Source organism: Fringilla coelebs, assembly GCF_963513975.1.
Source record: "Fringilla coelebs genome assembly, chromosome: 2".
Lineage (NCBI taxonomy): Eukaryota > Metazoa > Chordata > Aves > Passeriformes > Fringillidae > Fringilla > Fringilla coelebs.
This window is the reverse complement of record NC_140029.1, coordinates 8,987,756-9,014,878: the sequence shown is the minus strand read 5'-3', so window position 1 is coordinate 9,014,878 and position 27,123 is coordinate 8,987,756. Positions and strand designations below refer to the sequence as shown.

At 40.7% G+C, this 27,123-nt stretch overlaps 1 protein-coding gene across 1 annotated transcript; it reads left to right on the top strand.

Annotated features, from left to right (window-relative positions):
- Positions 1-875: 875 nt before the first annotated feature.
- On the top strand, positions 876-25,893 carry OTC (ornithine transcarbamylase; the record flags this gene model as incomplete). The annotated part of the gene is made up of 9 exons (XM_084226815.1): positions 876-995; positions 1,581-1,662; positions 9,180-9,267; positions 14,426-14,579; positions 21,513-21,635; positions 22,306-22,359; positions 22,465-22,614; positions 23,122-23,259; positions 25,834-25,893. 9 exons carry the CDS (start codon positions 876-878, stop codon positions 25,891-25,893), a joined length of 969 nt encoding a protein of 322 aa, XP_084082941.1.
- Between the last annotated feature and the right edge of the window lie 1,230 nt (positions 25,894-27,123).

Genomic DNA, 27,123 nt, shown 5'->3' with positions numbered 1-27,123 from the left:
GCTCATACCCTTCAAAACCTTAGCAAGAGTACAGTGTGGACTGTGTAGTGCTCAGGAGGGTTGTAAGTACAGAGCCAGAAAAAGGGCTGAAGTGCCACACCTCCCTGTTAACCTTTAGCCTGTGAAACGTGGGCTTGGACAAGACTTTCATGAGATGCCTCAGTTAATCCAGAGGAAATTTGATCATGTAACTTCTGTGGGTGATTATCAACATCCAATTTCATGTGATTCTGAAGTCCTAAATCTGGATGGAGGCCAGAATATGCTAAATAAACACCACATGTCCAGAATATCTCTTGTGTGGTACAGTAAGGCTGTTTTGTTGGGCTTTTTTACCCTTTTCCCCACTGTAATGAAGAGATTTCATACACATTTATAGAAATGCCACCTTTTGTGAGCATGGGATTGGAATGTGGCAAGTGTCTACTCCTGCACACAGCAAAAAGGAGGGGGAAACAGCAGCAAGATCCATTTCTGTTGTTCTGTTCCCAGAAAGGGCACCTTTGGGGTCTGCACATAAGTCATTTTTCCAGGTTCTGAATGCCTTTATTTGACAGGAAGCACACAGTTGCCATATGCATCTCAGAAGACAGAAGAAATAACATCTAAAATACATTTTATAACACAATTTGAAACATTGTTACAGTGGCCATGGATATAGTGCATAGTGACATGTGGTGCTGGTCTGACAGGAGTTATTTAAACTAATTAACACAGTCTATCAGGATGATCCAGCTGGGTCATGTGAGGGGAGTGGGAGAGATTTCAGGTGCTTATATATATAATTTAGCACTGAATATATATAATTTAGCACTGAATGGCAAAAAATCACACGTTTTTTGCTCTTTTGACACAGGTATGGGACACCAGCTCAAATGAATGTTGATCTGAAAGGTCGGGACCTCCTTACTCTGCAGAACTACACAGCTGATGAATTGAAGTACTTGCTGTGGATGGCATCAGATTTGAAACAAAGGATAAAGCATGAAGGAGAGGTAAAATGATTTAACTGTCATTTAGGTCCCTCAGATGTTGAAATAAATACTGTTCTGAAGGGTATTTTGAAAAAGCCTTTCAGCTTTCTTGTCCTAAACAAAATCTCCTGAGCTCTTAAATACTGGAAATCATGTGCTGCAAATCAAAGAACCTTCCTGCAAAGTATCCAGAGATACTCTTCAAACACTTCAGAGGACTTTGTGAGTGGAAAGGTTAAACAGGTTTGTGCAGCTAGCTCCCTGTTGTCAGCTAACCCCATCCATCCACACACAGTATACGTGCAGCACCAAATGTAGGAAATAGAAGGCACTTCCCTGCATGAGATTAAATTAGTATCTGAATTCTCCTTAATGCTGGCTAAAATTGAGTGCCAAAATGCAGTTGCTTTTGGGCCTAGAATTACTTCTTTGCCTTTAACCTTTCCACTGCTGATAAATTTATTGAAGGGCAGGAGAACAAAACCACAGGTAATAAACCCCACTTTTGCAACTTTTCTAATGGTAAATTAAATATTTTAAAGTATTTCATACTTTAAAGACTATAAGAATTATAAAATTGAAATAACTTCATTTTTCATGTCTCAGTATTTGCCTTTGATGCAAGGCAAATCTTTGGCCATGATTTTTGAGAAGAGAAGCACAAGAACAAGATTATCTGCAGAAACAGGTAGGTCTGAGCAATGGCACAGTGTGACTTTATATGAAACTGTATACCTTGAGTATGTACTGAAAAATACTGCATAATTTTGCATTTAGAAATTTCTACTCAGGAGAAACCTAAACTTTGAAAGCAAAAATAAGAAAAGAATGGTAGCGGTTTGTGTTTCACCTTGCATATTAATTTCACAAGCACATGGCTTTGGTCACTGAAATTTTGTCAAAATCTTCCAAAACATGGTAGATCAGTAATAAAGTAACAGGCAGAAATAAGCATTTCTAGTGTAAGCTCCCAGCTGTACTGGCAAGATTTACATTTCCTAACATCTACTTCAGTAAGCATCACAAATTTAATTTTTTGCAAGCTCTAATAAATATTTTTCTAATGTAATATGCATTACCATTGTTACAATTCAAAATAAGTGCTTAGACTGGGAATCACAGTAATGCCTTGATATAAATTCAGGGAAAAATTAACATGATTACCTACAGGGGAAGATAACTTAATGGAGACTCAAGGATATTAGCCTAATCATATCAGGCACTGGAACATTTTTCTTTTAGGTTACAGTCCTGCAAACACTGAAACATGTACCTATGGTATCTTTATTTACATGGTTGTTCTGAATTCAATGGCACTGCTGAAATAAATCACTCATCAATACATTGATTGATCCATTTCTTGATTCATAGCAAGAAATAACTCTGAACTGGTGATGCATCAAGGAAGAACTTGCTCTTCTTTCATTTAAGTTGACCCAGCATCCCTCACTTCTTCCTAGTGAAGGAACAGGAAACCTGTTGAGTATTCACATTTCTTTACAAGTTGTAAGAGAGAAGGTAAAAATAATGGAAGTAAAAAGGAGATACGTTAACTGCAAGCATTTCTGAATTTGCCTTTGTACTGTCTGGCACAGCCATTTGCCTGCTGATCCTGCTCTTTAAGCAAACATGTTGTTGCTTTCTGTTTTCTCCTGATAATGAGGACTTACCAATGTACATTCCCTCTCTGTGAAGACCACCCACCTTTTAATTCCTGAGTTTTTAGTCCAGTTTCTTGTTTCCTGCCATCCTGGTGTATGGCCAGGTAATGAATTCTCTGGATCTGTTTATCCTTCATTCTTCTGTATTCTGAGGGAAACACTGCTTAGTCCTTGGCTTTTCAAGGCTTATGTAAGGGGAGAGCTCAGGAAAGTTCAAATGAATTAACTTAAGGATGGGAGTTAATGCACATAAATTCATCTAAGGGAGAATTAAGCTCCAGTGAAATTTATTTCTGAGAGCTTCCACAAGAGAGTTTAATGCAGTTTAGCTTCTGTGCATTAACTTCACACCTTCAGTTAATTGGTCTTAAGTCTATTAAGCCTAAGAGTTTGCTTCAAAAGCAGACTCAAGTTTTTTCTGTCCACAAAAACTCTATACATTTCAGCTGCTTTTTTAATGATTTCCTCCGTGGAGTTTCTAACTCAAAACAAACGTGGAGCCACATGTGTTCCTTTTAGCTAAACAAGATAATTTAATACAATTTTCTAATGTCTAATGAAAGTGGACAATTGCAGTGGATTGAAGTGTTTATTTATAAAGTTCCTGAGTCATCTCAAATAGCTCTTCCCAAGAGTTGCCCCTTCAATAACTTGAGAGAGGTCACTTGTAGGGCAAGGTCCTGGGGATGAGATTAATCTAAACAAACTTTGCAACCCTCAGGAAGAGCTAAATCAGTGCATTTCATTACAGAGCAGAGACTTGGAAAGCACCGATTACAAAATCTTTGTGCAGTATCTAGGAGTTTGTTGGGACATGCTGACATCATGGAAGTCTTTTCAGAATTCCTACTGTCCCTATGCCTATAAAGAATGACATTATTGAAAAATAAATAAACAGAATGGTTGAAGTTGGAAGAAATCTCTGAAGGTTATGTGGTCCAATCACCTGCTCAAGCAGGGTCTTTTAGAGCCAGTTGTCCAGGACCATGTCCAGAAGCCTTTTGAATATCTCCAAGGATGAAGATTCCACAGTCTTCTGTGGCAACCTATGCCATCACTTAGTCAGCTTTTCAGTAAACAGAATTGACTATTCAGAGGGATCTTCCCAGTTTGTGCCCATTGCACTATTGATAAACACCTGGCTCTGTCTTCTTTGCCTCCTCCCTTCAGGTGCTTTCATACACTAGCAATATTACCCCTGAACCTTCTGTTCTCTAGGCTGTGCTTTCCCAGCTCTCTCAGCTTTTCTTCTCATATGAAATATGCTTCAGTCCCTCAGCCATCTCTGTAACCCTTTGTTAGCATGGACATCCCAACTGTATCCCATATGTCCATGTTTCTCATACTGAGGACCCCAAATCCAGACTCTCGAGGTCACCGGTGCTGTACAAAGAGGAAAGATCATCTTCCTTCACCTCCTGGCAGTATTTGTGTGGTGCAGTCCAGTACACCATTCACCACCCTTGCTGGAAAGGTACACACCCTGCTGGATCATGTTCAATTTGCTGTCCACCAGGACCCCCAAGTCCTTTTCTGCCCCCATCACATCCTGGTGCAGGGGCTGTTCTTCCTCAGGTGCAGGACTTTGCATCTCTCCTTGCTGAACTTCATGGGGCTCCTGTCAGACCATTTTTCCAGCCTGTCAAGATCCCTCAGGACAGCAGCATGACCCTATGATGTACTAGCCACTCCTCCCTGTTTTGTGTCAACGGCAGAATTGCTGAAACCACACTCAGTCTGCGAGACCCTTAACACAGGTGTTAAACAGGACTGGACACAAATGGACCCTGAGGGTACTGCTGGTCACTGGCCCCCAACTGGACTTTTTGCTGGTGGCCACCACTCTCAGACCTGGACATTTGGACAGTTCTGAACCCATGCCATGCTCTGCTCATCCAGCCAGGCATCCTCAGCTTGGCTAGGAGGATCTCATGGGAGACACTGTCGATGGACACAATGAAGTCCAGGCCCTCCCATCATCTACCAGGCTAGTCGTAGAATGACAGAGGTTGATCAAGCTGCTCAAGCATGACTTCTTCTTGGTGAAGCCATGCTGACTATTCCTGACAATTTTCTTGTCCTTAATCTGCATAGAAATGGTTTCCAGGCTTGGTTGCTTCATCACTTTCCCATGGATTGAGGGGAGGCAGCTTAGCCTGTATTCTCTGGGTTCTCCTGTAACTTAGGGGTGACCTTTTTGCATTTCTCCCAGTTGTCCAGATCAATTGAAGATTATCAAAACATTAAGTTATGATGCATTGTAATAGATCAGTTGATATTTAAAGTTTTCCAGCATCCTGTTTCTCTGAACTGTTTTATTCTAATGACATTGTAACTGTACTGAATAAGATACTTCTCCTTGGGGTATAATTAATTACCTCTTTAATCTTGTCCTAATGTGTATTTCTGAAACCCATATAATTTTACAATTTCTAAGATAAGTAGTGATGTTGAAAGTTTAATGCAGAACTAGAAGTAACTTCCATAGAGTAGTAGCAAAGTAAATCCAGTTCTGTAAGCCTAGGAGATTTATTTCTATCACTGGCTATTTTATTGGAAAATGTGACATATCTGCTATTACACTAGAAAAGTCAGCTCTTCACAGTCAGAATCCCATACCCATTCTGCATAAAATTTTGTGTACTTTTTGAAAACAGAACTATTCACATGGTCATATATTACTTGTAAAATAAACATCCTCAGGCATGGCACAAGTTGAATGCCCTGTTTTTGTTATAGCTTTGAAGTAAAATAATCTGATTGTCACTGTTGCTCTTAAAATATACAGCTGCAGTTATGTTTCAGTGAATAAGTCATAAATAAATCCAACCATTTCACAGACACTAAATGCAGACAATATTTCACATGGCAGAAATAGAGAGGAAGCAGGGCAGGTAGGAAAGCTCAGCCTACCTTCTCTTGTTGTGCACTGGAATATACAAGATCTTAAGAGCCTTACAGAGCTTTAGTGCCACTGGCTTTAGTGGAATTACTCCCAACTCACTCCTCCTACACAGTGGAGTTAGAGGAACATGATGGCCATGCCTGAAGACTGCTACACAGAGTCACAGAAATAATTGCATTGTAGCACTGTAGCACATGAACTAAAGTAGTGGGGATGGTATTACATGGTACAGGGTCTGTTTTCTGTTGAAGTAGCTGTTATTTAGCTTGGCCTCATTACAGAGGGCCCAAATGCACTCTCAATTTGCTCTTCACTTAAAAGGGTAGCTTCAAAATAACTTTTTAAAACTGCTTATCAGTTTTTAGCTTCTGCTTTAAGGATGTTCTGCAATTGCTGCCTAGGAGAGTTCTTTGTTATCAGTCTAAATGGAAAAATGCTTTCTATTTTGTAAGTCCAGGCAGGCAATGAGGAAATTAATAAATGCAAATCCATATGTCTTGAAATTCTGAAAAAGATCCTTCCTTTGAGTCTGAGAAGACATGTGTGTCTCCTGGTGACAGCTCCAGAACTGTGTAGCCAACCTGTGAACTACAGGATTCATTTTGGTCCCCTTGCCCCATGCAGCACGGACAGCCTGGGATGGAGATTTCACTCATGTCCTGTCTGAAAGAGTCTGCATAAGTGGGGTCAATAATGTGCCACAGCCTGAGGCTTGAAACTGTGTATTTTGAAAACTAACAGTAGTGAGCAGTACGGACATGAGGTAATAATCTGTTCTGGATTTGCAGTATGAACATGTAGCAGTTTATTGAAGATATCACAATTCATGTAAATATTTAGCATGTGGCCTTGGATATGACCAGGTTGTGACAACAAAGGATTAGATCTCCCAGTTTAACACAGCACTCTAATGTTTATTTGCTGAACTGGTGCCTGCATACCTTCAAAAGTCATCATTTTTTTTCATTTTCTACTGGTAGTCTGGATGAAAGAATCTGATAAAGATTCTGTCCCTGCGACTATATACAAAGCTAGAGCACAGAGCTCCTTTATTTCCAGATGGAAAGTTTTGTATGGAAATATGTTCCCAGGCCCTGCACAGATGGCCAGTTCATGAGCAGAAAGCCCAACACATCAGGGCTCTGCTATGTACACAGACTCCAGGTGGCAGCTCTGACTGGGCTGCCTGACGTCTGGCAATTCTGAATGAATGTTCAGATTCCAGTTTTTTTACCTGGGCATCATTTCCAGAAAACAGAACATGTCCATTGGAGCATGCCTGGACTGTAAATCATCCACCAAAGTGTATGCATTTAGAATCCTAAAATGCAGAGCTGCTATATTGTGTAGAACTTGCAAGAATAAATAACTGACATAATTGTAAATGACTCCAAAAAAATCCACAAGAATTTGGGAAGGAAAAGTCACTGCTAATGTCAGTTCATCCGTGAGGTCTTGGCTTAAAACTTTGCACTGAATAAACAGGCTGTAATGTGTAGTTTGTATACACTGTCCTTTAAATACAGTGTTTGTGTCTGAGCTGCAGAGGAGAGGTGAAAATAGTAACAGTAGAATAAATGGTGCTTCATTCTTAAAAGTTTGCTCTGTGTGACTTGTAATATTGTTGAGATTTGGAGCAACCCTTAATGAAAACAACAAGCAATTTAAAAGGGCCCATTCAATAAAATGAGTGTACACTGGTTAGGGGGGCAGAAATTTGCCCTTCAGGTGGGACCTGGAGCATCATTACTTTTATTCTGAAATTTAAGGAAATTGAGGCAGTCCAAAGACAATGATTTGCCAGTATTGTTTTATCTATTGTATTTTTAAGTCCAGAGGCTGGCTGAACTGATGCAAAGCAGAAGACCTCCCCTCAACCCTGCTGCTGGCAGGAGATGGAAGTTAATTAGGTTTGCTCTGTGTAAGCCCAGATGTGGGGCCCAGACCTGCTGCCTATACCTGCTGGGTTTATCTGTGAAAGTTTTCAGTGTTCAGTCCTGGATTAATCTTCTTTTAAAGAGTAGCTGTGGGATGAAATTTTTAATCCTTGGCAGACCTGTACAACCACCATGCTAAAGCTGCAGTGCTGGATCTGTCAGCAGTGCCATCTAATGGATACAGCCAGCTTGAGCAGTTTTTGACCTTTTCTTCTAGTTTTTTCTTCCTTTTCCACTCTTTTTTTCTCTCTTTTTAAGTTGTTCTTTTCTAACAGAACGAAATTCATCAGCATCTCCACGACATCATAGTTTGGTAAACAAAGTGGGGGTCTCTACTCTTCTGTGCTGTGTGCAGCCTTTCTCTGCCTGGAAATATAAAGATGGGCTTCTTTCTAGATTTTTGTCACAATAAAAGACCCATGCCCCCACAGTGCTGTCTCAACAAGGCTGGTATGTCCATACTAACATTCTCTGGAAATTTCCTCCAACAGAAATGCTAGTGACAGGGCAGGATCTGCCTGCAGAAAATCTCTACTGAAAGGGAGTTGTTCTTATCACACAGAAAATACCTACAAGGGCTACATACAGCCCAGTTCAAATCCTACACTTTGTACATCCCCAGCTGTGGGACCTTGTGTCCCGTGCTAGGATTATGCTAAACTGTCTGTGACAGTTCATAAAACAGCCCCATCAGGCCCCATCCTCCCAATGTGTGGGAGCGATGGATATAAATTGTCCCATGAGGGACTTTACACTCAGACTCAGTTGAAAGAGGCCTCAGACTTAAACCAGGCAAAGAGACTCAGATGTTGGTGAAAAGACAATATTTTCTTCCCTGTCTGTGTCGGATGGTTGTTTGTGATAACTTTCTGCTGGTGGTGCCATTAAAATAAAGCAGCAGAGAACCTGAGAGTTGCCTTTAACATGTAATTTATCTTCATCCAAAACACTCTTCAGACACCTTTGAAGTTTCCCAGAGTGTTTTCTACTCTTAAATGATGCTCAAATCTTTCCATGGTTTCCTGCTCAGGAGTAGATTTTAATCTTCATACCTAATCCATCCAGTCCTTTGGACCTCTGTGCAAATTCCTAATTATTGCAAATTCCTAATTATTGCAAGGTAGAGGGATGCTGGCAGGGCCTGAGACCTTTCCTCTTCTCTGTCTCACATTATCATTTTTAAGGCACTTGGTCATTTGAGAACAAATTCAAGTTTGTTACAGTGTGTGAGGAGGGTTTTCCCATCTGAGTGACTTTACATGAAAGACAGTGCTGATCCTTGCAAGGATGTGGAAGTGCACCAGGTGACTTGGATGGTCCTTCTAGGATGCAAAGTCCCATGAAGCAGAAATGCAGCATGATGAATGGATTACCTGGCTCTTAACAGGGAGCAACAGTGATGCTTGTGGCAATGTGTAGCCCTGGAACTTGACTCACTGTTCCTGTGATCACAGATAGGAGCTCATGTCTAAGGATTTCAGTAACAAATACATTTGAGTGGGTTTATTCCAAAGCACATTTATTTGAAATTTTGTGTGTCAAATGCTAATCATCTTAACATTTTGATATCCTGATGACTTCAACTTTTATTTTTATAAATGTATTTTATATCAAGAAGATTTTGAATCCTGGCTGTAAATATGAAGCGCTGGTGTTTAATTTCTTGTTTGGTTTTTTTTTTTTTAATTTTTCCGCGCTGTAGGATTTGCTCTCCTTGGAGGACATGCTTCCTTCCTTACAACACAAGATATACATCTGGGCACTAATGAGAGTCTCACAGATACAGCAAGGTTGGTAAAATGATTGGTCACTGCATTTGGTTGTTGATTGGGCTGACACCTGTCTTACGGAATTTTGGAAGATGATATTTTCATTCTGGAAAATGTCAGAAACTAGTCCAAATTTCTTAAATATTTACAGATCAGCTCAGAGAATCTGTAGCTCAGTAAGCCTTTATTCCATCCTCTCAAGCTATCCTACACTTCCCACACAGAATTATTTTGGCATATAGAGTGTTAATTAGAGCTACATTTACAAATGGAACAATTTATGAACCTCAGTAGTCATGTAATTCCACTGATGACAGCACATATATTCTAAAAAGAGTCAAACCTTCTGGTTCTGCTGCCCTTGGAGCAAAACCAAAAAGCAAAGATACAATTTATGTTTGTTATGCCAGCTGCTGGTGGGCCTTAGCCTGCTGAAGTGGCATCCCCATTGTGACAGGGTGGCACTGAGGGCCTTTCAGCAGCATGAAGCTGGACCAACACTTTGTAGCCAGTTTCAGATTTCCTGCACCCTTCTTCCCAGCTGTACCCACTGCCAGGACTGCTGTGGAGGCTGGGCTGTGGCTCCCTTCCCTCAATGGCATCCCTGGAAGATGTCAGTCATGCCCAGTCCCACATGCAGGGGCTGTCTCCATTGCTGTGGCAGGGAGGACCTGAGCTCAGAGGTTTTCTACAGCCTCTGATGTTGCAGAAAGCTGGCAGAACATGAAGTCATGTGTTGCTCCTGCTGTTCTCCACAGCATGCCAGCTATTAAAGTTTCATCCAGCCTTAGCCTTATCCTGCTTTCTAGGCAGCCCTTTTGCAGCCCAGGTCAATTCAGTCAGGCCCAGCTGTTGGAAGGTTAGCAGTGTCTGAGTGGTCCTTTTTGTTCTGGTGAAATATATGCAGTGTCAAGGTCACCAGGCTCAATTCAAAATGTGCAAATCAGGCAGATGGGTTCCATTGCCTTTGCTGAGCACCACAGCTCTCTTGTTGAATACCACTGTTTGAGAACTGTGTGGCTGTTCTCTGTGATGACATCCAACAAAAACTAAAGAAAAGAGATCAAACATTTGAACATTCTAAATTTTCCTTCCTTGTTTTTTTTACTACTGAAATGGAAGACATATGGTGTTGATAGTAGAAAGTAAAAATCAGTCCCTTGAGGCCTGGAAGTACTTTACTCTCACTCTCTGCTAGACACATAAATCTGCCAGAAAGTGAGTTGCAACAACAGAATCATAGAATATTTTGGGTTGGAAGAGACTTTAAATATCCTCTTGTTCCAACCCCCCTGTCATGGACAAGGACACTTTTCACTGGACCAGGTTGTTCAGAGTCCCATCCAGCATGGCTTTAAACACAGGCCTCACCATCCTCACAGTCAAGAATTTTTCCTAATATCATCTAAACCTACTCTCTGTCAGTTTGAAGTCCCTAAATAGTCCCTCTCCATCTTTTTTGTGGGCTCTGTTCAGGTACTGGAGGGCTGCAATTTGGTCAGTCTGGAGCCTTCTCTGTTCCAGGCTGAAAAATGCCAGTTCTCTCAGCCTTTCCTTGTAGGCAAGGTGCTCCCTCCCTCTGATCACCTTGCAGCCCTCATCTGCTCTACTGCAAAGCTGGCTGTAAACCCCAGCAGCCAAACCTTCAGGAAGGGTAAGGATGAAGTCAGGGCCCTTCCAAAGCACTTCCCTGTAATAACCACTCAAGCATTGCCCCACCAGCCATGCAGGACTGTCACCTGGAGCCTCTCTGCCAGTCAGATGCCAACCCTACAGCAAATCTGACACAAAACCAGATATGCTTAATATAGGCTAGCTTTCATTTCTTCTTCTTCCTAAATGTGCAGTAAAGGGACATTAAATCTTTTGTTTACAGCATCCTGAATGGCCTTTGTTTGCACAAGAAAAAAAAAAAGAAAAAAAAAACAGACAAAAAACTACAAGAAACAAGGCAATAAATAGAAGCAAGTAAACCTTCCAGCCATTCTGAAACCATCCCCATTCTGTGGATAAAGTTCCTACAATAGCCACTTCCAAGCAAACCTTCAGTCCCCTTTTGTCTGTCACTGCTTGCTCTTCTAGCACAAGCCTCTATTTATGACTCTTACCTGGGGATTTTGCTCCTCTGGTCAGTCACAGCTCTCACCTGCTACAGTGGACAGGGGGCTTTTCCCAAATCCTTACAGTCCCAGTGCTCTGCTCCACTCCTGCTGTCATTAGCAGAAATACTACTGACTGCATAATCAAGGCTGAGTATTTTACCCAAAAGAACAACTGGAGTTTTAATTCCTTGGTGCTTCTTCTGAATGAAAGATGACATCCCAACCTGATTCAGATAATGTAAGAATAGAAAAAAGAATGCCTGTAGCAGACCCAGGGGGTATTTCAAATATTTACAGGTATGTGTCTGGGCCTCTGAAAGCCTTTGAAGTACTTGAGATTGAGACTTAAAGCAAAAGGGGCACAGATCCATAAAAGTCACAGGTTTTATTAGAACTGCTGCAGGTAAGGGTTGAAAGCATTGCTGTTATGGACATATTTTTAGTGACTTATTACCTGCTCATAAATCAGTTCCTCCATGCTTCACAAGACATTTACATTTATGCTGACACTGTGGCAAAAAGTTACCACCCATTAAGGAGCTCTGAGCCTTTCAGTGCTGTTTAACATGTCTGATCTATTACCTGAAATGAAATATAAGTACTGTGTCTGTATTTCCCACTGCAGAGCAGTTCCACTGGGCATCACTAAAGCTCAGTGGCCATCAGGTTCAGTGGCAGCCCTGAAGAGCTCATAGGGTGATTTAACCAGTCCACTGGAATTATTAGGGCATTAATCTCTGCATTTATGGGGAACAGGTTTATTTTGCTGAGAACACATCCATTGTCTGTCCCTGTGAGACTATGAGTGAAAGTGAAGTAGTTTTGTGAGAAGTTTAAAGCTTTTGAATGGATATAAACTGTCAAAAAAAAAGCAAAACTACCTTGCATTGCAGTATTCTATACAAAACATATGCAAATACCCCATTTTCAAATTCAAAGGTCTGCCATACCAAAAAGGCATACTCTGTGTTTCATTTAGGATTCCTCAGAGGATACAGTTGAGGGAAAAAATGTCAGGTTTTCTCTGTAGAAATAAAAATTACTTTGAAAAGAGAGATATGCAGCGATGTTCCAATATAACATATTTCCAGGCACTGGGATTTTGAAGTTTATAGTCTCATGGTTTTGAAAAGGAATGAAAAGAGAGAAAGACCTAGTAGTTGATAAAATAAGAACATTAAATGTTGTCACCTGATGAACTTGTGCTTACAGCCCTCAGCTTCCAAAACTTCACCTTTGATAAGACTCTTATATATTCAGGACTTTTTTTTTTTCCCTATGCAATTCCAGCCTTACACAATTTCCTTTAAATTGATTAAATTACTGGAGACTTAATCATTCCCCCATAAACACAGACCTATAGGTGAGGGTTATTTGTGGTTTTTTCCCCCCAAGTTTAGTTTCAGTTTGGTTTCACAAAGAATAAAGCCAGTTTACAGCTGATTTTCCTACTGTAAAACATGACATCTAGAAATGATGGCAGAAGGACTCTCTGATGTCCTGCTGGTAGGTGTCTAATAAACCTGAAATCTACTTCCAACAGACTAAAGATGAAAATCCAGCAGTTTTCACTAGTTGGTGATTATGACTGAATTTTCCCTAATGGCATACCCTATGAAGGAACCATCTTTAATTTCTTGATCAGCTGTGTCAGATAGAAATCAGCTGAGCTGACATCCTAAAAAAAAAAAAAAAAAGCTATAAGGAAAATGAGCAATTTCCCAATGTGATTGCCCCCTTCCCCTGACTGGTGGGGACTAGCTGTGTCTTGTTTAGGGTGTCCACCAGTGAGATGGCTAACAAAAGGAACCATGTATCACATCCCTGATGACCAGTTGAGAACAAAACAGGTTTCCCCCTGAGAAAGGAACTGGTGAGCTAAGAAGAAATAATGGTACCAACAGTAACTGTTCCAGTACTTTGTAATCAGTAAATACCTTGTTCAGTTCCTCCTTTTCATCTGTAGCTTCTATTGACAGTCTTTTCTTCAGAGAGAGCTCTACAGGTAATCTTGTAACATTTTATGAGAGCTTTGCTTGTGTGAGGAATGTCTGGTGTCAGTAGAAAATACTTATAACTGACTTCATCAGGAGACCTTGCTGATGATGGTACTAACAGCCTTATTTCCACAAGAGGAGATGCAAGAATTTGCCATGGCTAATCAGGAAGGCAGATACTGCAAGGATTTTTTCCACATATTTCTAATTCAGTCCTCCCTTGTTTTGTTTTAAGGTCCTATTTCAGATAACATGAAAACACACAAAACGCTACTTCAAAGTCAGGCTTCAGGGCCTGATTAAAACACAGAAATGCAGAAAAATTAAGAGCTCCAATCCATATTTAATTTATCTAAAAATTTCAGAGTATACTATGCTAATCCCTGTGTCTTTCACACTTAAGGAAATGAAGTTAGTGCCAGAGTGGCACAGGGGCTTCTGCAACCCCTTCCCTGGCTCTGAGTCTGAAATTTGGGTATTACTTGAATGCTGATACCCTGTGAGTCAATACACAGGTGTGTAGGCAGGAGAAAGCAGACCAACAATCCCAGCCTGTTCTGTTTCTGTGTTTATTAAGATCAGTAAACAATTGTGGTAATCTAAGACAGATCTGTATTGCTGACTCTCACAAAGTCAGGCTACCCTGCAGAGTCTATAATATTCCGTCAATGCTACATTTGTTCTTTGCTAAAAGACTGAAAAAAAATACACCTTATCTCTTCTGAGGTTATCAAATTCTTCAGCTGTTACAGTATCACACAATCTCTTATCTTAGTTCAGAGAGCTTAATATGTATCAATGATCCATCTACAATGAAATGCTAAAGAGAAAAGAATATAAAATAGAGCAGCAGTTTTCATTTACTTACTATAGTAGTGTTAGGAAGTGAAACTTCTTACTTATTAGCAGCTTGTTAAACGACTACATTTGAGTCTGTTCTGCAGGCATGATAAATTATTCAGATAGCTGAAAAATATTGATTCATTACCATTTCTCATTAATATTTATGTGTTGCATGGTGAAGAGTGCAAGAGGGGTATATTTATTATGTTTGACTTGAGTATTTTCTGCCATCTCTAGGGTGCTGTCCAGCATGACAAATGCAATCTTGGCTCGAGTTTATAACCATAATGATCTGGACCTAATGGCAAAAGAAGCCACGATCCCAATAATCAATGGATTGTCTGATTTATACCATCCTCTTCAGATTTTAGCTGATTACCTAACTCTCCAGGTAAAAAAATAAACTTTTTTTTTTTTTTCTAATTCTTAGTAAGTATTTAGGGAAGTCATCTTCAAATCTATTTATCCCTAGGTTTTTCAAAGTAGCAATTATGTAGCACTTGTTGTTTAAGGAGATCTTCATACAGCAATATAATTAAGGACCTGTTTAATTTAAAACAATTACATAGTCCTATCAGCTGTAGTGGGATTGAAGTTAAGCAAAAAATTAGGTATTTCATTGGAATTGGTCTGCAATTCAAAGAATGTACAGAGGGGTGTACATACTAAGACAAAGATGAGAATCTGGCTCAGGCAAAGCCAGCAGATTTTTTCCGTTGGCTTAAAAACACTCACTAGTTTGCTCTTGATTCCTTCCTAATCTGTGGACATCTTAAAAGGAATCACTATTTATGTATTAGGAAATTGGTTGAACAAATTTATTTTGAAAAGCCAGTTAATATCACCAGTACAAATGCTTAGTGGTCAGGCACTGTAACCAGTTTAAACTTTTCTCACATCAAAGAACAGTTGTAAGAGATTGTATTTTTTATTTTTTATCTAATGTAACAGTGGATCTGACAACAGGATAATATTTTATACACAGAATACCAGATGTTTATCTGTGAACAGAAGGACTATGTGGTTTTACAATCAGTTGAGGATCTGGCTTATAAAAAAGATTAATATACTGCAGGGCTGGTTGACAATGATGATGAACTCCTCTGACCTTGTTTACTTTCTGAAGGAATAAAAACCACACTGCTTGAAAAGAGTAGGGCAGAATAATTTTCTGATTTATTCAGCTATGTTTCTCAGTTGTTGGGGACTTTGCTATGGGACATTCAGTGTGTGGTAAAGATCAAGTGAGAGTAATATTAAATTATTCATGCTTTAGCCCTTAAATACTGGAAGACTCATGTTTGGTGAAAATCACTTCTTTATTTTAAGTATTCTTTTGTAATTTTTTTTTATATTCATGGTGAAGAGACCAGCTAAAACTGGTGAACTTGAGACTAAAATGCTGACAGATCTCAGGATAAGGGAGATTTGTGAGATCACATTGAGCCAGACTCAATGTTCAAATTGCATAAGAAACAGTAGGCTGTAATGAGAATGTCATCATTTTGTTGTAAACACTGTGTGCAAACATAAGTCAGGAGAATCTTCTGGTTGTGTTTTGTGGGGTGTTATGTTTTGGAAACACCTTATAAATGAGCATTTTATCACTTGTGAGTAACATTCTTCAGAGCAATCTGTGGCTCTCAGCCCACGCAGCCATGGATATCTCTGCCCCTAAACGTGGTTTTATCTCGGCCACTGACTCCAGCACCCGGGCTCACAGTGCTGCTGCCCTGTACTCCACCTCCAGCTAATGAAGAGAGTCCAGTGAGCATCCCAGTCACCTTCTGGATGCATCTCTTTCTGCACTGATCTTAAGGGGAAGCCTGAGGAAATCTGCAGGATGACAACATGCCCTGTTGATCACCCACTGCTCCTCCATTGCATCCTTGCATAGGGCAGCTGTGGCAGAAGCTCCAGGTGAATATGAGCCCAGGCTGCACTTTTTCCTGGCTTGAATTCCAAGGGCAGCACCAACAGCTGTTTTGCTGCACCAAACACTAGGGAGAATATCTTTGGTGATGAAGAAACAGGTCCATAGCAGTTGGTGCTCAAACAAAAGCCATATTTGATGTGGAGAGGTGTCATGACAAAGTGAGCACTTACAGAGATCACAAGGAATGGCTCAGCTTTTATATGGACACGGAAGGTTTTTCAAAATTTGCAGCACTTTCACACTCAGCGCAATAAGCAGAGCACCATTTCTTCCATCTGCCCATCTCTCCCTGACTCTTTCCAGCATGTTCCTTAGCCCAAAATTTGTCAGGAGATCTTTATAGGGCAGCTGGGTGGCCACCCTGCTGTGCAAGGGCATGTTGCACTGCTGTTTGCTGACTCACTTTCCATTCCTGCTTTCTCATGCAGAGAGAAAGGAGGAGAGAGGGGCAGACAGGGGAGAGCTCTCAGCAGCTCCCTGTGGGTGATGGCACTGCCTGAACTCTCCCTTTCTGTTCCTCTGCTCCCTTTTTTTCCTCTTTGCACTGTACAGAGAGTTGGAGAAGGCTGGAGTGGAATGTAATGAAACACTGTTTTAATCATATCATGAACCATACCAGGTGAGATGAACTCTTGAAGAGGTGTGAGCCACAGGGTCTGGTTGCCACTTACCCCAGTCAATTTCTTATGGGGTTTTCAGCAAGATGTCATCCAAGTACTGTCTGGAAGAAGATTAATACAGGGATGTGGAATGGTACCACTGATTCTTTAAATGAGTTGAAAGACCATACATAACATTTAGGCTGTTTCTGTGCAATGCAAAGGTAATTTGTTTGATTTATACATATATGCAAACTACAGTAGTGACACAGACAACTAGCCTAATATTTAAATGTAACTACAGATTTTGTGCAGTTTATTTCTCCTTAAAAAATGTCTCTTCCCTATCCCCATAAATATTTTCCTGCCTGGATCTGTTCCTCCCTGCTGTCACATACCCAAAATGTACTTTTTTATTTTCTTTTTTTTTCTTTTCTGTTTTCCAGTGCAATTCTATATGCACTCTGGCCCTCTTCATGCTTAGCACATTTTTCTCCTTCTATTTTCTATATCCTATTAATTTTGTTGTGTGCCTCCTCAAGAACTTTCTCTTTGCTCTGAAACTACATAATTGCATGGTTTGTTTTGAAAAAATGTTTTCTTGCTTATAGCTTCTATTCCCTTTTCACAGGTTCATTTTATTATTGTTATTTTAGTATGGTCCATTGCATCCCCCAAACAATGCAGCTGGTTTATTTTCAGGGCTGTCAATTCTCATTCTGTATTCAGGGCAAATTCTCATCCTGGAAATGTTCTTTTCAGATCATGCAGTGTGGTTCTGTTATGGATATTGGGGTGAGATTCCTCAGCTTCAGCATCTTCCTGCCCAGTGCCTTCTTCTTGACCAGCCTGGATTCTCTCATGTGTTTGAAGTCTAAGCTGGCCCTGACCTTAAATATTGTGCTCAGGGTTAATGCCCTCTATTAAGCCAAGAAAAATGTTTTTCTTAGCCTATATATACACTATCTTCCTTCTTAAAGGTTGTGTTGAATGGAGTGTGCTTGAGTTATAACCCACTCAAAATGGTTGCAAACACGTAAAGAACCCATTTTTGAGGATTTGGGGATTTGGCCTTTAAAGACTGTGAGTTTGTGAGCACACACTGAGCCCCTTAACTCCCCTGCTTGTTCTTTAACAGCCACAGGCTGAATCCACCCAGTGCCTCTCAGTGTCCTGGGCAGGAGCTTGGCTCAGCTTCTGCTCTGCTCAGCGTGGCTGGAGGGCAGCATCACACAATCTGTATTCCAGAGACAGCCCGGGTATTGACATTGATTCAATTGATATTAATGTCACTGGCCAAATCAGCTCACTTGTGGCTGGCTGCAGGATGGCCAGACTGGTAATTAGAGTGGATCCATATGCCACTAGCTTTTTATGTCACTGGTCTGGGGGGAATTTTCTTTTTCAGAAAGCAACGGTTGGCATAAGAAATACATTGGTGATTTCTTTTTAAACAGCATAACAAACAATGCTGCCCAGCTAGAAAAGGGCTGCAATACATTCTTAAATTCTCCTTGTTCTGTGATTCCAAGACCTCAAATTATTACAATTTTCAAATTCATCACCATCATCATCCTTATTATTCTAACAATTAGAAATCCCAACTAAGACCTGTCCAGAACCTCTAAAATATACTGTATCAATAACCATGACCAAAACCAGCATGGAAATAAGAAAGATAACTGGCCCAGCATCTGCCCTAAGTCGAGTTGGAGAACCAGAAGATCCAAGTTTGCCCCATTTCTCATTTACTGGATTGCACTGTCTCCCAAAGGGCTAAAGCTTTGATTAGTCCCTGGCATTCCATTTTAAAATTTGACAGATTATTGATTCATTATTCAAAAGCTTGTTTTAATTGAGGGCTGTTATGACAGTTGTGGTCAAACATTTCAGAATTAATCTATAATGGTGTCAGAGTTTCAGTCTCGCTGGAAGCAAGTCCAGGCAGAGGCAGACACAAATGTCCTAATTAGTTAACCCAGTCTTCTCCACACATACAGCAGGGTCAAATCACCGAGCAGACTTATTTTTACGCAGAGTTTCCTACACTGATACACTGCAGCCATGGATAAGAACAGAATGAAGCATTGTAAAAGCAACATGAGGGTGAGAAAATTGAATGTAAAATTGGTATTACTTATTTAGCTGGGATTTTTCATGAAAATAACACAGGCAAGTTTTATGGCACTACAGCAGCAATTACTAGTTTGCTGAAGAGGCTTCATAAGGGAGAAGGGCTCTAGACTTTCAAAATGTGTTATTTTTTTGTGTGGCTTTACTAGGAGTCATGTTCCAAATGTAGAGTGAAACTCCAGAACACCCATGCAGGATTAAATCCCACATCAATATGACATAATTTGTAAAAACTGGGGAGGAATGCAAAGGGGAAATTTCTTCAGAGGTTCTGGTGATCAACAGGTATTGTAAAGGCTCTCATTTAATTTAGAGTCTTACTATCATGGCAGAACACTTTTAGCAGGATTTCACCTGTGTGATTGTGTAAGCACATACTATAAAAGAGGGAGTGAGTGGGAGAGTGTCTCATTTACTGTAGCTTTTGTATTACCTCCAAGCTTTCTGGTTCTGACCAACACAGTCACCTCATCTTTGCTGGAAGCTGAGGGGGTGTTTGCTTATAAGCAGTACAGTCACAGTGATCTGGCTTTAGATGAAGAGGTTTGAATTACAGCAGCAGTGCACCAGTGGCAGCATAAAGCCTAGCACAGGATACAAAACAGGCTTCACTGGCATACACACAGCTTGATTCTGCCTTGCTATAACTCTTTCCATTAGCAAAACATCTTCATGAAAATCAGTTCATCTATGTCCACTCTACACAGTAGTCACTGCAGATGTGGTTTGCAATTTGCACTGCATATCAGGGATCATTATACAGACACGTCCAGTACTCCATATTTTATCTGTAACAGCCAGTAGCTTGGGAAAACAGAGGAAAGCACTTAGTATGCACTGTGCTTCTTTTAATTCAGAGTAGCAGCTGGCAGTAAGGTGAAGTTGTTTAACATAGCAGTGTATTTGTGACTCTAGTCAATGCTTTGAGTATTAAGGCTGAGATGTCTATTTTTAAACAGTGAGATGAAAAGAACTCAGGACTGTCTCACTTGCTTCTGGCTGTGGGTTCTGGTCTCAGCTATCACTAAGCTCTAAATGGAAACAACACCTTAAATAAATGTTTGGCCTTCTCCTAGGAGCACCATTGCTAGGAGATGTGGAAGGACTTAGAAAGATCCTTGGAGACCTGCAGAATGGTTATACTGAAATAACTTCTATGTCCACAAAGTCCTGATTTGTTCTCCTGTAAATGCCCTTGCATCCAACCTCTGCCAATGAGCCTGCTGTTAACAATCTTTGACTGAAAAATGAATGTTTTTGCAATACCATAGTTTTAGCCCTTAAACCTGAACAGGAACAGTCTAGGGCTCTATCCAGTTTAGATATTTACAGCACTTTAATGTCATTCAATTTTCAAGTACTACTATTTTTGACTCAAAATTGTGGTCACTGAAAGAAATGCTAATAACTTTGTTCCAGAACAACTTCACAAACTATTTGTTTAGGAGAAGCTGCTGCCAGGAGAGGAGGGGGTGGTCCCAGCTCTTTTCCTGTCCAGTCTTTTGGCATCTTTTCTGCAACTGCCTGCAAGGTTTCCACTTAGTACAATGTGGATACTTATCCTCTCTGACAACATCGAATCATGTCACACAAAGTGTTGAAACACGGTCTGGCTTCCAGCTACTACAATGCAATTGTAGCATGGCCCAGATTTGAACTAAGAATAAAGGGCTCTCCAGAAATTGTTTCAAGTCACGAGATAGAGTTTTACAGAGCAGGCTTATAGGAGAATCTGGTTATGTCTTTGCAAAAATTTTGGTATCAGCTTAAGTGCCTATAAACATGCATATTTAAAACAAGGCTCATTAAGGAGCCTCAAATTGTCCTGCTCTGGAAGTATGTAACCCCTGTTGCTCTTGTTCCTCCTTAGGGCTTATCTGCTTGGGGTGGAGGGACAGAGTAACTGCACATGGCCAGGCTGTAAGTGCCATCAGGCAATGCCACAGTTCACTCTGGAATGCTGTTTCACGTTTGGGTAATCCACATTTTTTAAAAAATCCCTGCACTCTTTGGCTGAACAACAGAGACCAAATGCTGCAGACCATGAGTGGCACAGCTGCTTTCAGAGTGCTGCTCTTTGCTGTCCTGTGCAGCTGGGGGTGAAGATGCACTCCCAGGACCTGGCCACTGCCATGGCCACAGGGAACAGAGTGCAGAGGCAACCAAGCCAGAGCAAACCTCAAAAGGGATATTTTCACAATCTGGGGAAAAGCTGGAAGGAGTTCCATTCCAGGCATTAGGACTGTCTCTAAATTAATAATTTCTAACATTCACTGATGTCTATGAGGCCCAAAGAACAGCTATACATCAGTGATGCTAAAATCATTTTGTGTCTGCTGCTGAATCTCAGCCTGAACTTCACCACGTGGCACATGTGCCAGTGTGTCCTTCTCACATGTGCCAGTGTGTCCTTCTCACATGTGCCAGTGTGTCCTTCTCCAGGGGAAGCAGCAGCACTTGGCCCTTCTTGTATGACAGGGGGGCTTTCCTTCCATGACCATCCTGTAGGAGCAGCAATTCCAGGTGTGCTCCATGCAGGCAGCGCTTGAAGGCAGCCAGCTGCCTTTGCACAGACCTTTCTGATCGTTCCCTCCTGTCCATCAGCCTGCTCAGCTCCTCTGGAATGTAACCCCAGGGCTTGTGATTGCTTTGGCAGGAGCACTATGGAGGGCTGAAGGGGCTCACCATGGCCTGGATCGGGGATGGAAACAACGTCCTGCACTCCTTCATGATGAGCGCAGCAAAGCTGGGAATGCACCTGAGGATTGCCACTCCCAGGGTAAGAAACAGCAAACCCGTGGAGAAAGGAAGGCAAACTGCACCCAGGCTTGTCTCAAACACTCAGGCATTGCTCAAGGGCCCAGCTGGAGGTGCCTGCATCTATCTTGAGCACCTGTTTTCAGAGACAAGGTACAAAATCCAGTTATTGGGATGCAAAGCAGGATTGATTCTTCTGAGTCCAGCATCAGAAATGGGAATACATGACAGGAGTATAAATCATGGAGGATCACAGTTCCATCAGATAAAGCCTTTTAAAGCCATCCAATGTACTCTCCATTAAAAGAAAAAAAAAGCCTGTTTCAGATAGGTGGAAGTGTTGCCTCTCATTTCATGTAAATTGGTGGTGCAGCATTTTAGAATGTTGCATTGTAATACAATAGAAAATATTTTTAAAAATCAGTTTAGAACAAAAAAATTAAATGTTGTATATGCATTTGTCTGTAATTGTTGAAATACATTTTCCTTATGTTTTTAGAATACTTTTCAACACTTTATCTCCAAAATAAACTTTCAACAAAATCATCATAGTTTCCTCAAGTTTTACAGTTCTGAAAGGTATTCTTCTTCCATGGCCAATGGTTCAATAAGTATTTTTCTAACCATTCTTATTAATTAGTGAAGATTTTACACATGTTCCATGATGTCTAACCCATCATCTCTTTTGTCAGGGTTTTGAACCAGACCTCAGGATAACTAAAATAACTGAACAGAACTCCAAAGAGGTAGGAGCCTAAGAAACAGCCAAGTAGAATAGTTTGGATAGAGTTTATTTTCATTATAAATTAAGTTCCTTGTCTTAGATATCTTCCTTATTTTATTACCTTTAGTATGGCACCAAGTTACTTCTCACCACAGACCCTTTGGAAGCTGCAGACAGTGCCAATGTCTTAGTCACAGACACATGGATAAGCATGGGACAAGAGGAGGAGAAGAAAGAAAGACTAAAGGCCTTTCAAGGTTATCAGATTACAATGCAGGTAAAAACTGAGATTTTGGGTTTTACTTACATTTTTACACTTTGCATTTATAAGAATCAACATCAACCAAGCATGATTTTGGGGGGATTTTAAGTGGAGGCATGGAAAAGCCACATGCAAACCTCCCTCCAACTTAGAAAACTCACTGATAAAAAAGTTTATGTCATACACTCCACATGGCTTGGCCTCTTTCAGAGCTTCCCAATGAGATCCAGCTCCAGAACATGTGCAGCAGAGGGGTTTTCACTCCACTTCTAAACCCAGAGAAATTGGAGTGACTTTTTGACTTTTGTGAAGTCAGCACTGAACTCTTACAGACTTGCATGGAGATATTCCCATCTTATTCACAGATGAGGAATTCTTTTGAAGTCTGTGGAATTCTTCTGAGTTCATCATCCAAGTAACCAGAGTGCGAGTTAATATAAAATTTGTTAACCTTTTAACTAGTTAAGGATTTTAGTAATGTCCTCACATATGCCTGTATTTTATGTGCTTTTTAATCTACAGACTGCAAAATCTGCTGCTTCCAACTGGACTTTTTTACACTGTTTACCCAGAAAGCCTGAAGAAGTTGATGATGAAGTATTTTATTCTCCACAGTCATTGGTCTTCCAGGAGGCTGAAAACAGAAAATGGACAATTATGGTAAGAAAAAACAGAAAAGAAGATAACATTATTTGGAGGTTAGGGTCAATTCTGTTCTGCCTTACATAACAGGTTTGAATTCAACCTGGTTCCACAATAAATAGTGAATGTTAAAACATATGTTTCAAATTTACCCCAGAGCACATCACAATTTTGACTATAGTCGACATTAGTAGCACAAATACTTCTGGGCACAAATGTGGTCTATTTTGGTGATATTCTGCTGTTGCTTGACCCAGGTTTTATCACTAAGTGACATCTACAATATAAACTGCCACTTTTTTTTGGTAATTAAATCACTGGATTTACTCTAATGATTAACTCAACTTCTCAATTAAAACATGTTAACTGCTGAGGTCCCAGGGTCTGGTTTTAGAAACTGCAGTTTCCCAAACACTTAAAGCCAGTTATTTTCTCTCAGGAAAAGCTGCTGCTGACACCAATGGGAACTTTCCCTGAGTAAATGCTGGAAGAGCAAAGATTTGAAAGATCCTGAGAAGTAATTGTGTGTGTGATGCTGTGTGATCACGGGAACCATGAGGGGACACTTGGCATTTAATATAAACCATAACTCCCCTCTCAGCATTCCTGGAATTTCAGGAAATTACTGCCAGATCTCAGTAGCCTATTATTTATTTTTGGCTTTAGATCCACCAAGCTGACAAAAGCTAGTGAAAACTTTCAGAGGTGAAAAGGAAAACAGAGATTGCATTGTCATAGTTCTGAGATGAAGTCTAGATGTGCTCGAAATGAATAAATAAGGGGTTTAGTGTTGGGTTTGCTAAAACCTCATCCATTGGACACAGTCAAAATTACTAACAAATTTGTCTTAAATTCATGGTTTTGTCCTTAAAATTCAACAAAATGCTTGGATTTTTTGTTTTAATTTTGCAATGTTTCTAATTGTCCTAAATATTATTTTTTTAAAAAGAAAATAAGCCCTTTACTTTGGATTCCAGATGCACATTTTTGGGGGGGGGCTGGGGGGTTGAAAGGAAAATGTCATCTTTGTTTTTTATCAACTTATAAAAATAATGTATGTACGGTCTTATTTATGTAGTATTTTCTACCACTTGTAGCACAGAGAGCAAACTGAAGAATAGATTATTTGCTCAGCTGGAGATGCAAGCAGGGCTGAGTGCAGCACTGAGGGGCTGCACAGCTGTAATTCAGGCACCTCTGTGTGCCTGGCTGGCCCTGGCCATCAGTTTCTCTGGGTTTGGATTGAAGGCACTTGAGACAGTAGTTTATGTTCAGACTCAGGTGTTTATTATTTCTTATCAGTAAAGCAGTCTCACTGCTGTGAGTTCAGCAGCTTTTCATTAGAAGGCACAAAATGGCCAGCAATCTCTTGTTACAAGGTCTTTCAAGACTAAACTGTCCAATTAAGAAAGGACACCTAGGTTATTTTCCCTTTTAACTCACTAACTGATCCCTCAAAGCCCACAATGAGGACTTTTCTGCCCAGTTACAAAACATCACCAAACCCATGAAGAAGAAGGAAGAAGAAGGTAGAGAAGAACAACCTGCCTCCACCCAAAGCCTCCATCTTGCTTCCATCCACAACATACTAAAAATCCCAAAACCTAAATTTCTCACCAAGTGATACACCTACACTACTCTCTATGATCTATTTCTCACTTTAGCGGATTCTAGTCTATCTTGAAGTCTGGGAAACTTTCTCCATGAATGAGGGTCAAAGTCAGCGCTCCCTTGGGGGTCAGGGCACCCCAGAGCAGACAGAGAAATATTCCCAGTGCCCTGGGTTTCCACACCTGGCAGTGATGAGTGGAAAGGAAGGACAGGCAGCAAGACCATAGCCCCTGGAGAACCCTCACGAGCCCAGTGCTGGGCCAGAATAACAATGTGCAGTCAGACCTTGCTGTGAAATCACAGCACCAGGTAAAGAACCAGGTAAAGCCTTGTCAAGGTCAGGCAGGCGTGGGCTTTGTTGTGAGCACAGGCATGGGAGGGACAGCAGAGCTGCTGCCACACCACATTTCATTTAGCTGACTAAATCACTGCCACTTCACAGCTGTGCCTAAGGCTGGGCAGCAGGGCAGCAGCAGTGGATGGCACACTCTTAACTCAGTGAGGATTTTCCATGTTTCACTACATAAAGTGCAGCTAAACTGGGAGAAATTTCAGAGTCCGTGTTCTAGTGTGGCTCTCACTGATGCTAATGGAAAGTGCTGGAATCCACAAACCAGCCCATGTGATGCCTGGGTACCTACAGCATCTCCTAGAAGCAGCAGAGAATACATCACAACATGCCAAAAAGGCCTCAGCATTTGATCTAAATGCTTGTGTGAATTGCTCCTAAGCTGTCCATTAATATATTTTGTCCACACTGAGAAAATCTATCAGCTACAATACAGAACATCCTAACTGATTTTCAGTTCTTGCCTGATTCATCATAAGAAATTCTAGCAAATAAATCTAAGTGTACCATTTTTGTCAGGATAATAACTTTCAACACAAGGCTTCAGAGCTGGAAAATATTTCCCCCTTATTTATTTTTATGGAGTATCTGTTTCCAATGTGATTGGATTTTTTCCTCTCTTCCTCCTCTAGGCTGTCATGGTTTCCCTGCTGACAGATTACTCACCACAGCTACAAAAACCCACATTTTGATGCTTGGATTCCTGCCAGGAGAAAAATATTCCTCATCAGCAGAATATTCTGGTCTGCAAACACATAGATCTTCTTCAGAAAGGACCAAGGCAATGAGTGATTTTTTTAATAAAACCATATAGTTAGCTGTATAATATTACATTACAGTTCTGAAAATGTTCAAGACAATAAACACCATTGCAGAAGCTGCTTTTCATCTGGATGCTCCAAGCTGACCCTCCTTTTTGGGGATCAGCATCATGGAAAGCATTCTAAGGTTGTACCTTAAGGGTTGGATCTACCAGCAGCACAGGCATGGTACAGTCTAAGTGCAGGTGTGGTGGGCTTGCACTGTGTGATATTGATGCCTAAAGATTTTTAGCTTTTTCATGTATTTGTGGCTTTGTAGATTTTCAATATATTGTTGTATAGTTTCTAGTGCTTTTCCTGCCCTCTCTCACATTTTAGGACAATAAGCTAACCCTTTCTAACACATTCTTGAAATTCTGTTTAGTCTTATTCTCAAGAAGGGAATTTCTAACAAGGACATTTTGTTTTTCACCAGTATTTGAGAGACATAACAACATATAGGACAAAAAAATCCCCTGGACCAGCTCCAGAGGTGCAGACACAAGGGTGGGGTTACTGGGGCAACTGATCTCTGACTGGATGTACCTGCTAGATGTACTAATAAATTAACTTTAGAAAAATTGTAGAAATCCCGTATCACGCATGCACAGAGCCATTTTCGTGCACCTGAAAGCTTTCATTAAAGAATTGCTTTTTATCTTACCACTCTTAATGTTGTTTGGAAAGTTCTGTTTGGAAAGGCAGCAATATGACAGACATAAAATTAAATTGCTGGTCTCAGGAAGTGTGTGTGGAGTGCTGCAGTTCGCCTTGGCTGTCGGCATCTCCTGGGCACCCTGGCTCCTGTTTCTGTTCTCCAGCCAACCTCCAAATCCCACTCCTGTGTGACACCAAAAATATAGAGAATTGTGAGCATTATCCTCCTGCATGACATTCCTGTGGGCTGGTGCAGGGGGATGTTGCTGTGGAATTGGAATAGAGCTGTTTCCATGGACCTGGATGCAGAAAGAGAGACAGCCAGAAGGAACCGGTTCATTCTGTGCCTATCTCCCCTAGATCTTCATTCCCCAAGCAGAATTTTGGCTAAAGAAGTGAATATTCTTTTTTTTTTTTTTTCCCTAAGCAAGCACCAGGGGCACCACATGATGAAACTTATACAGC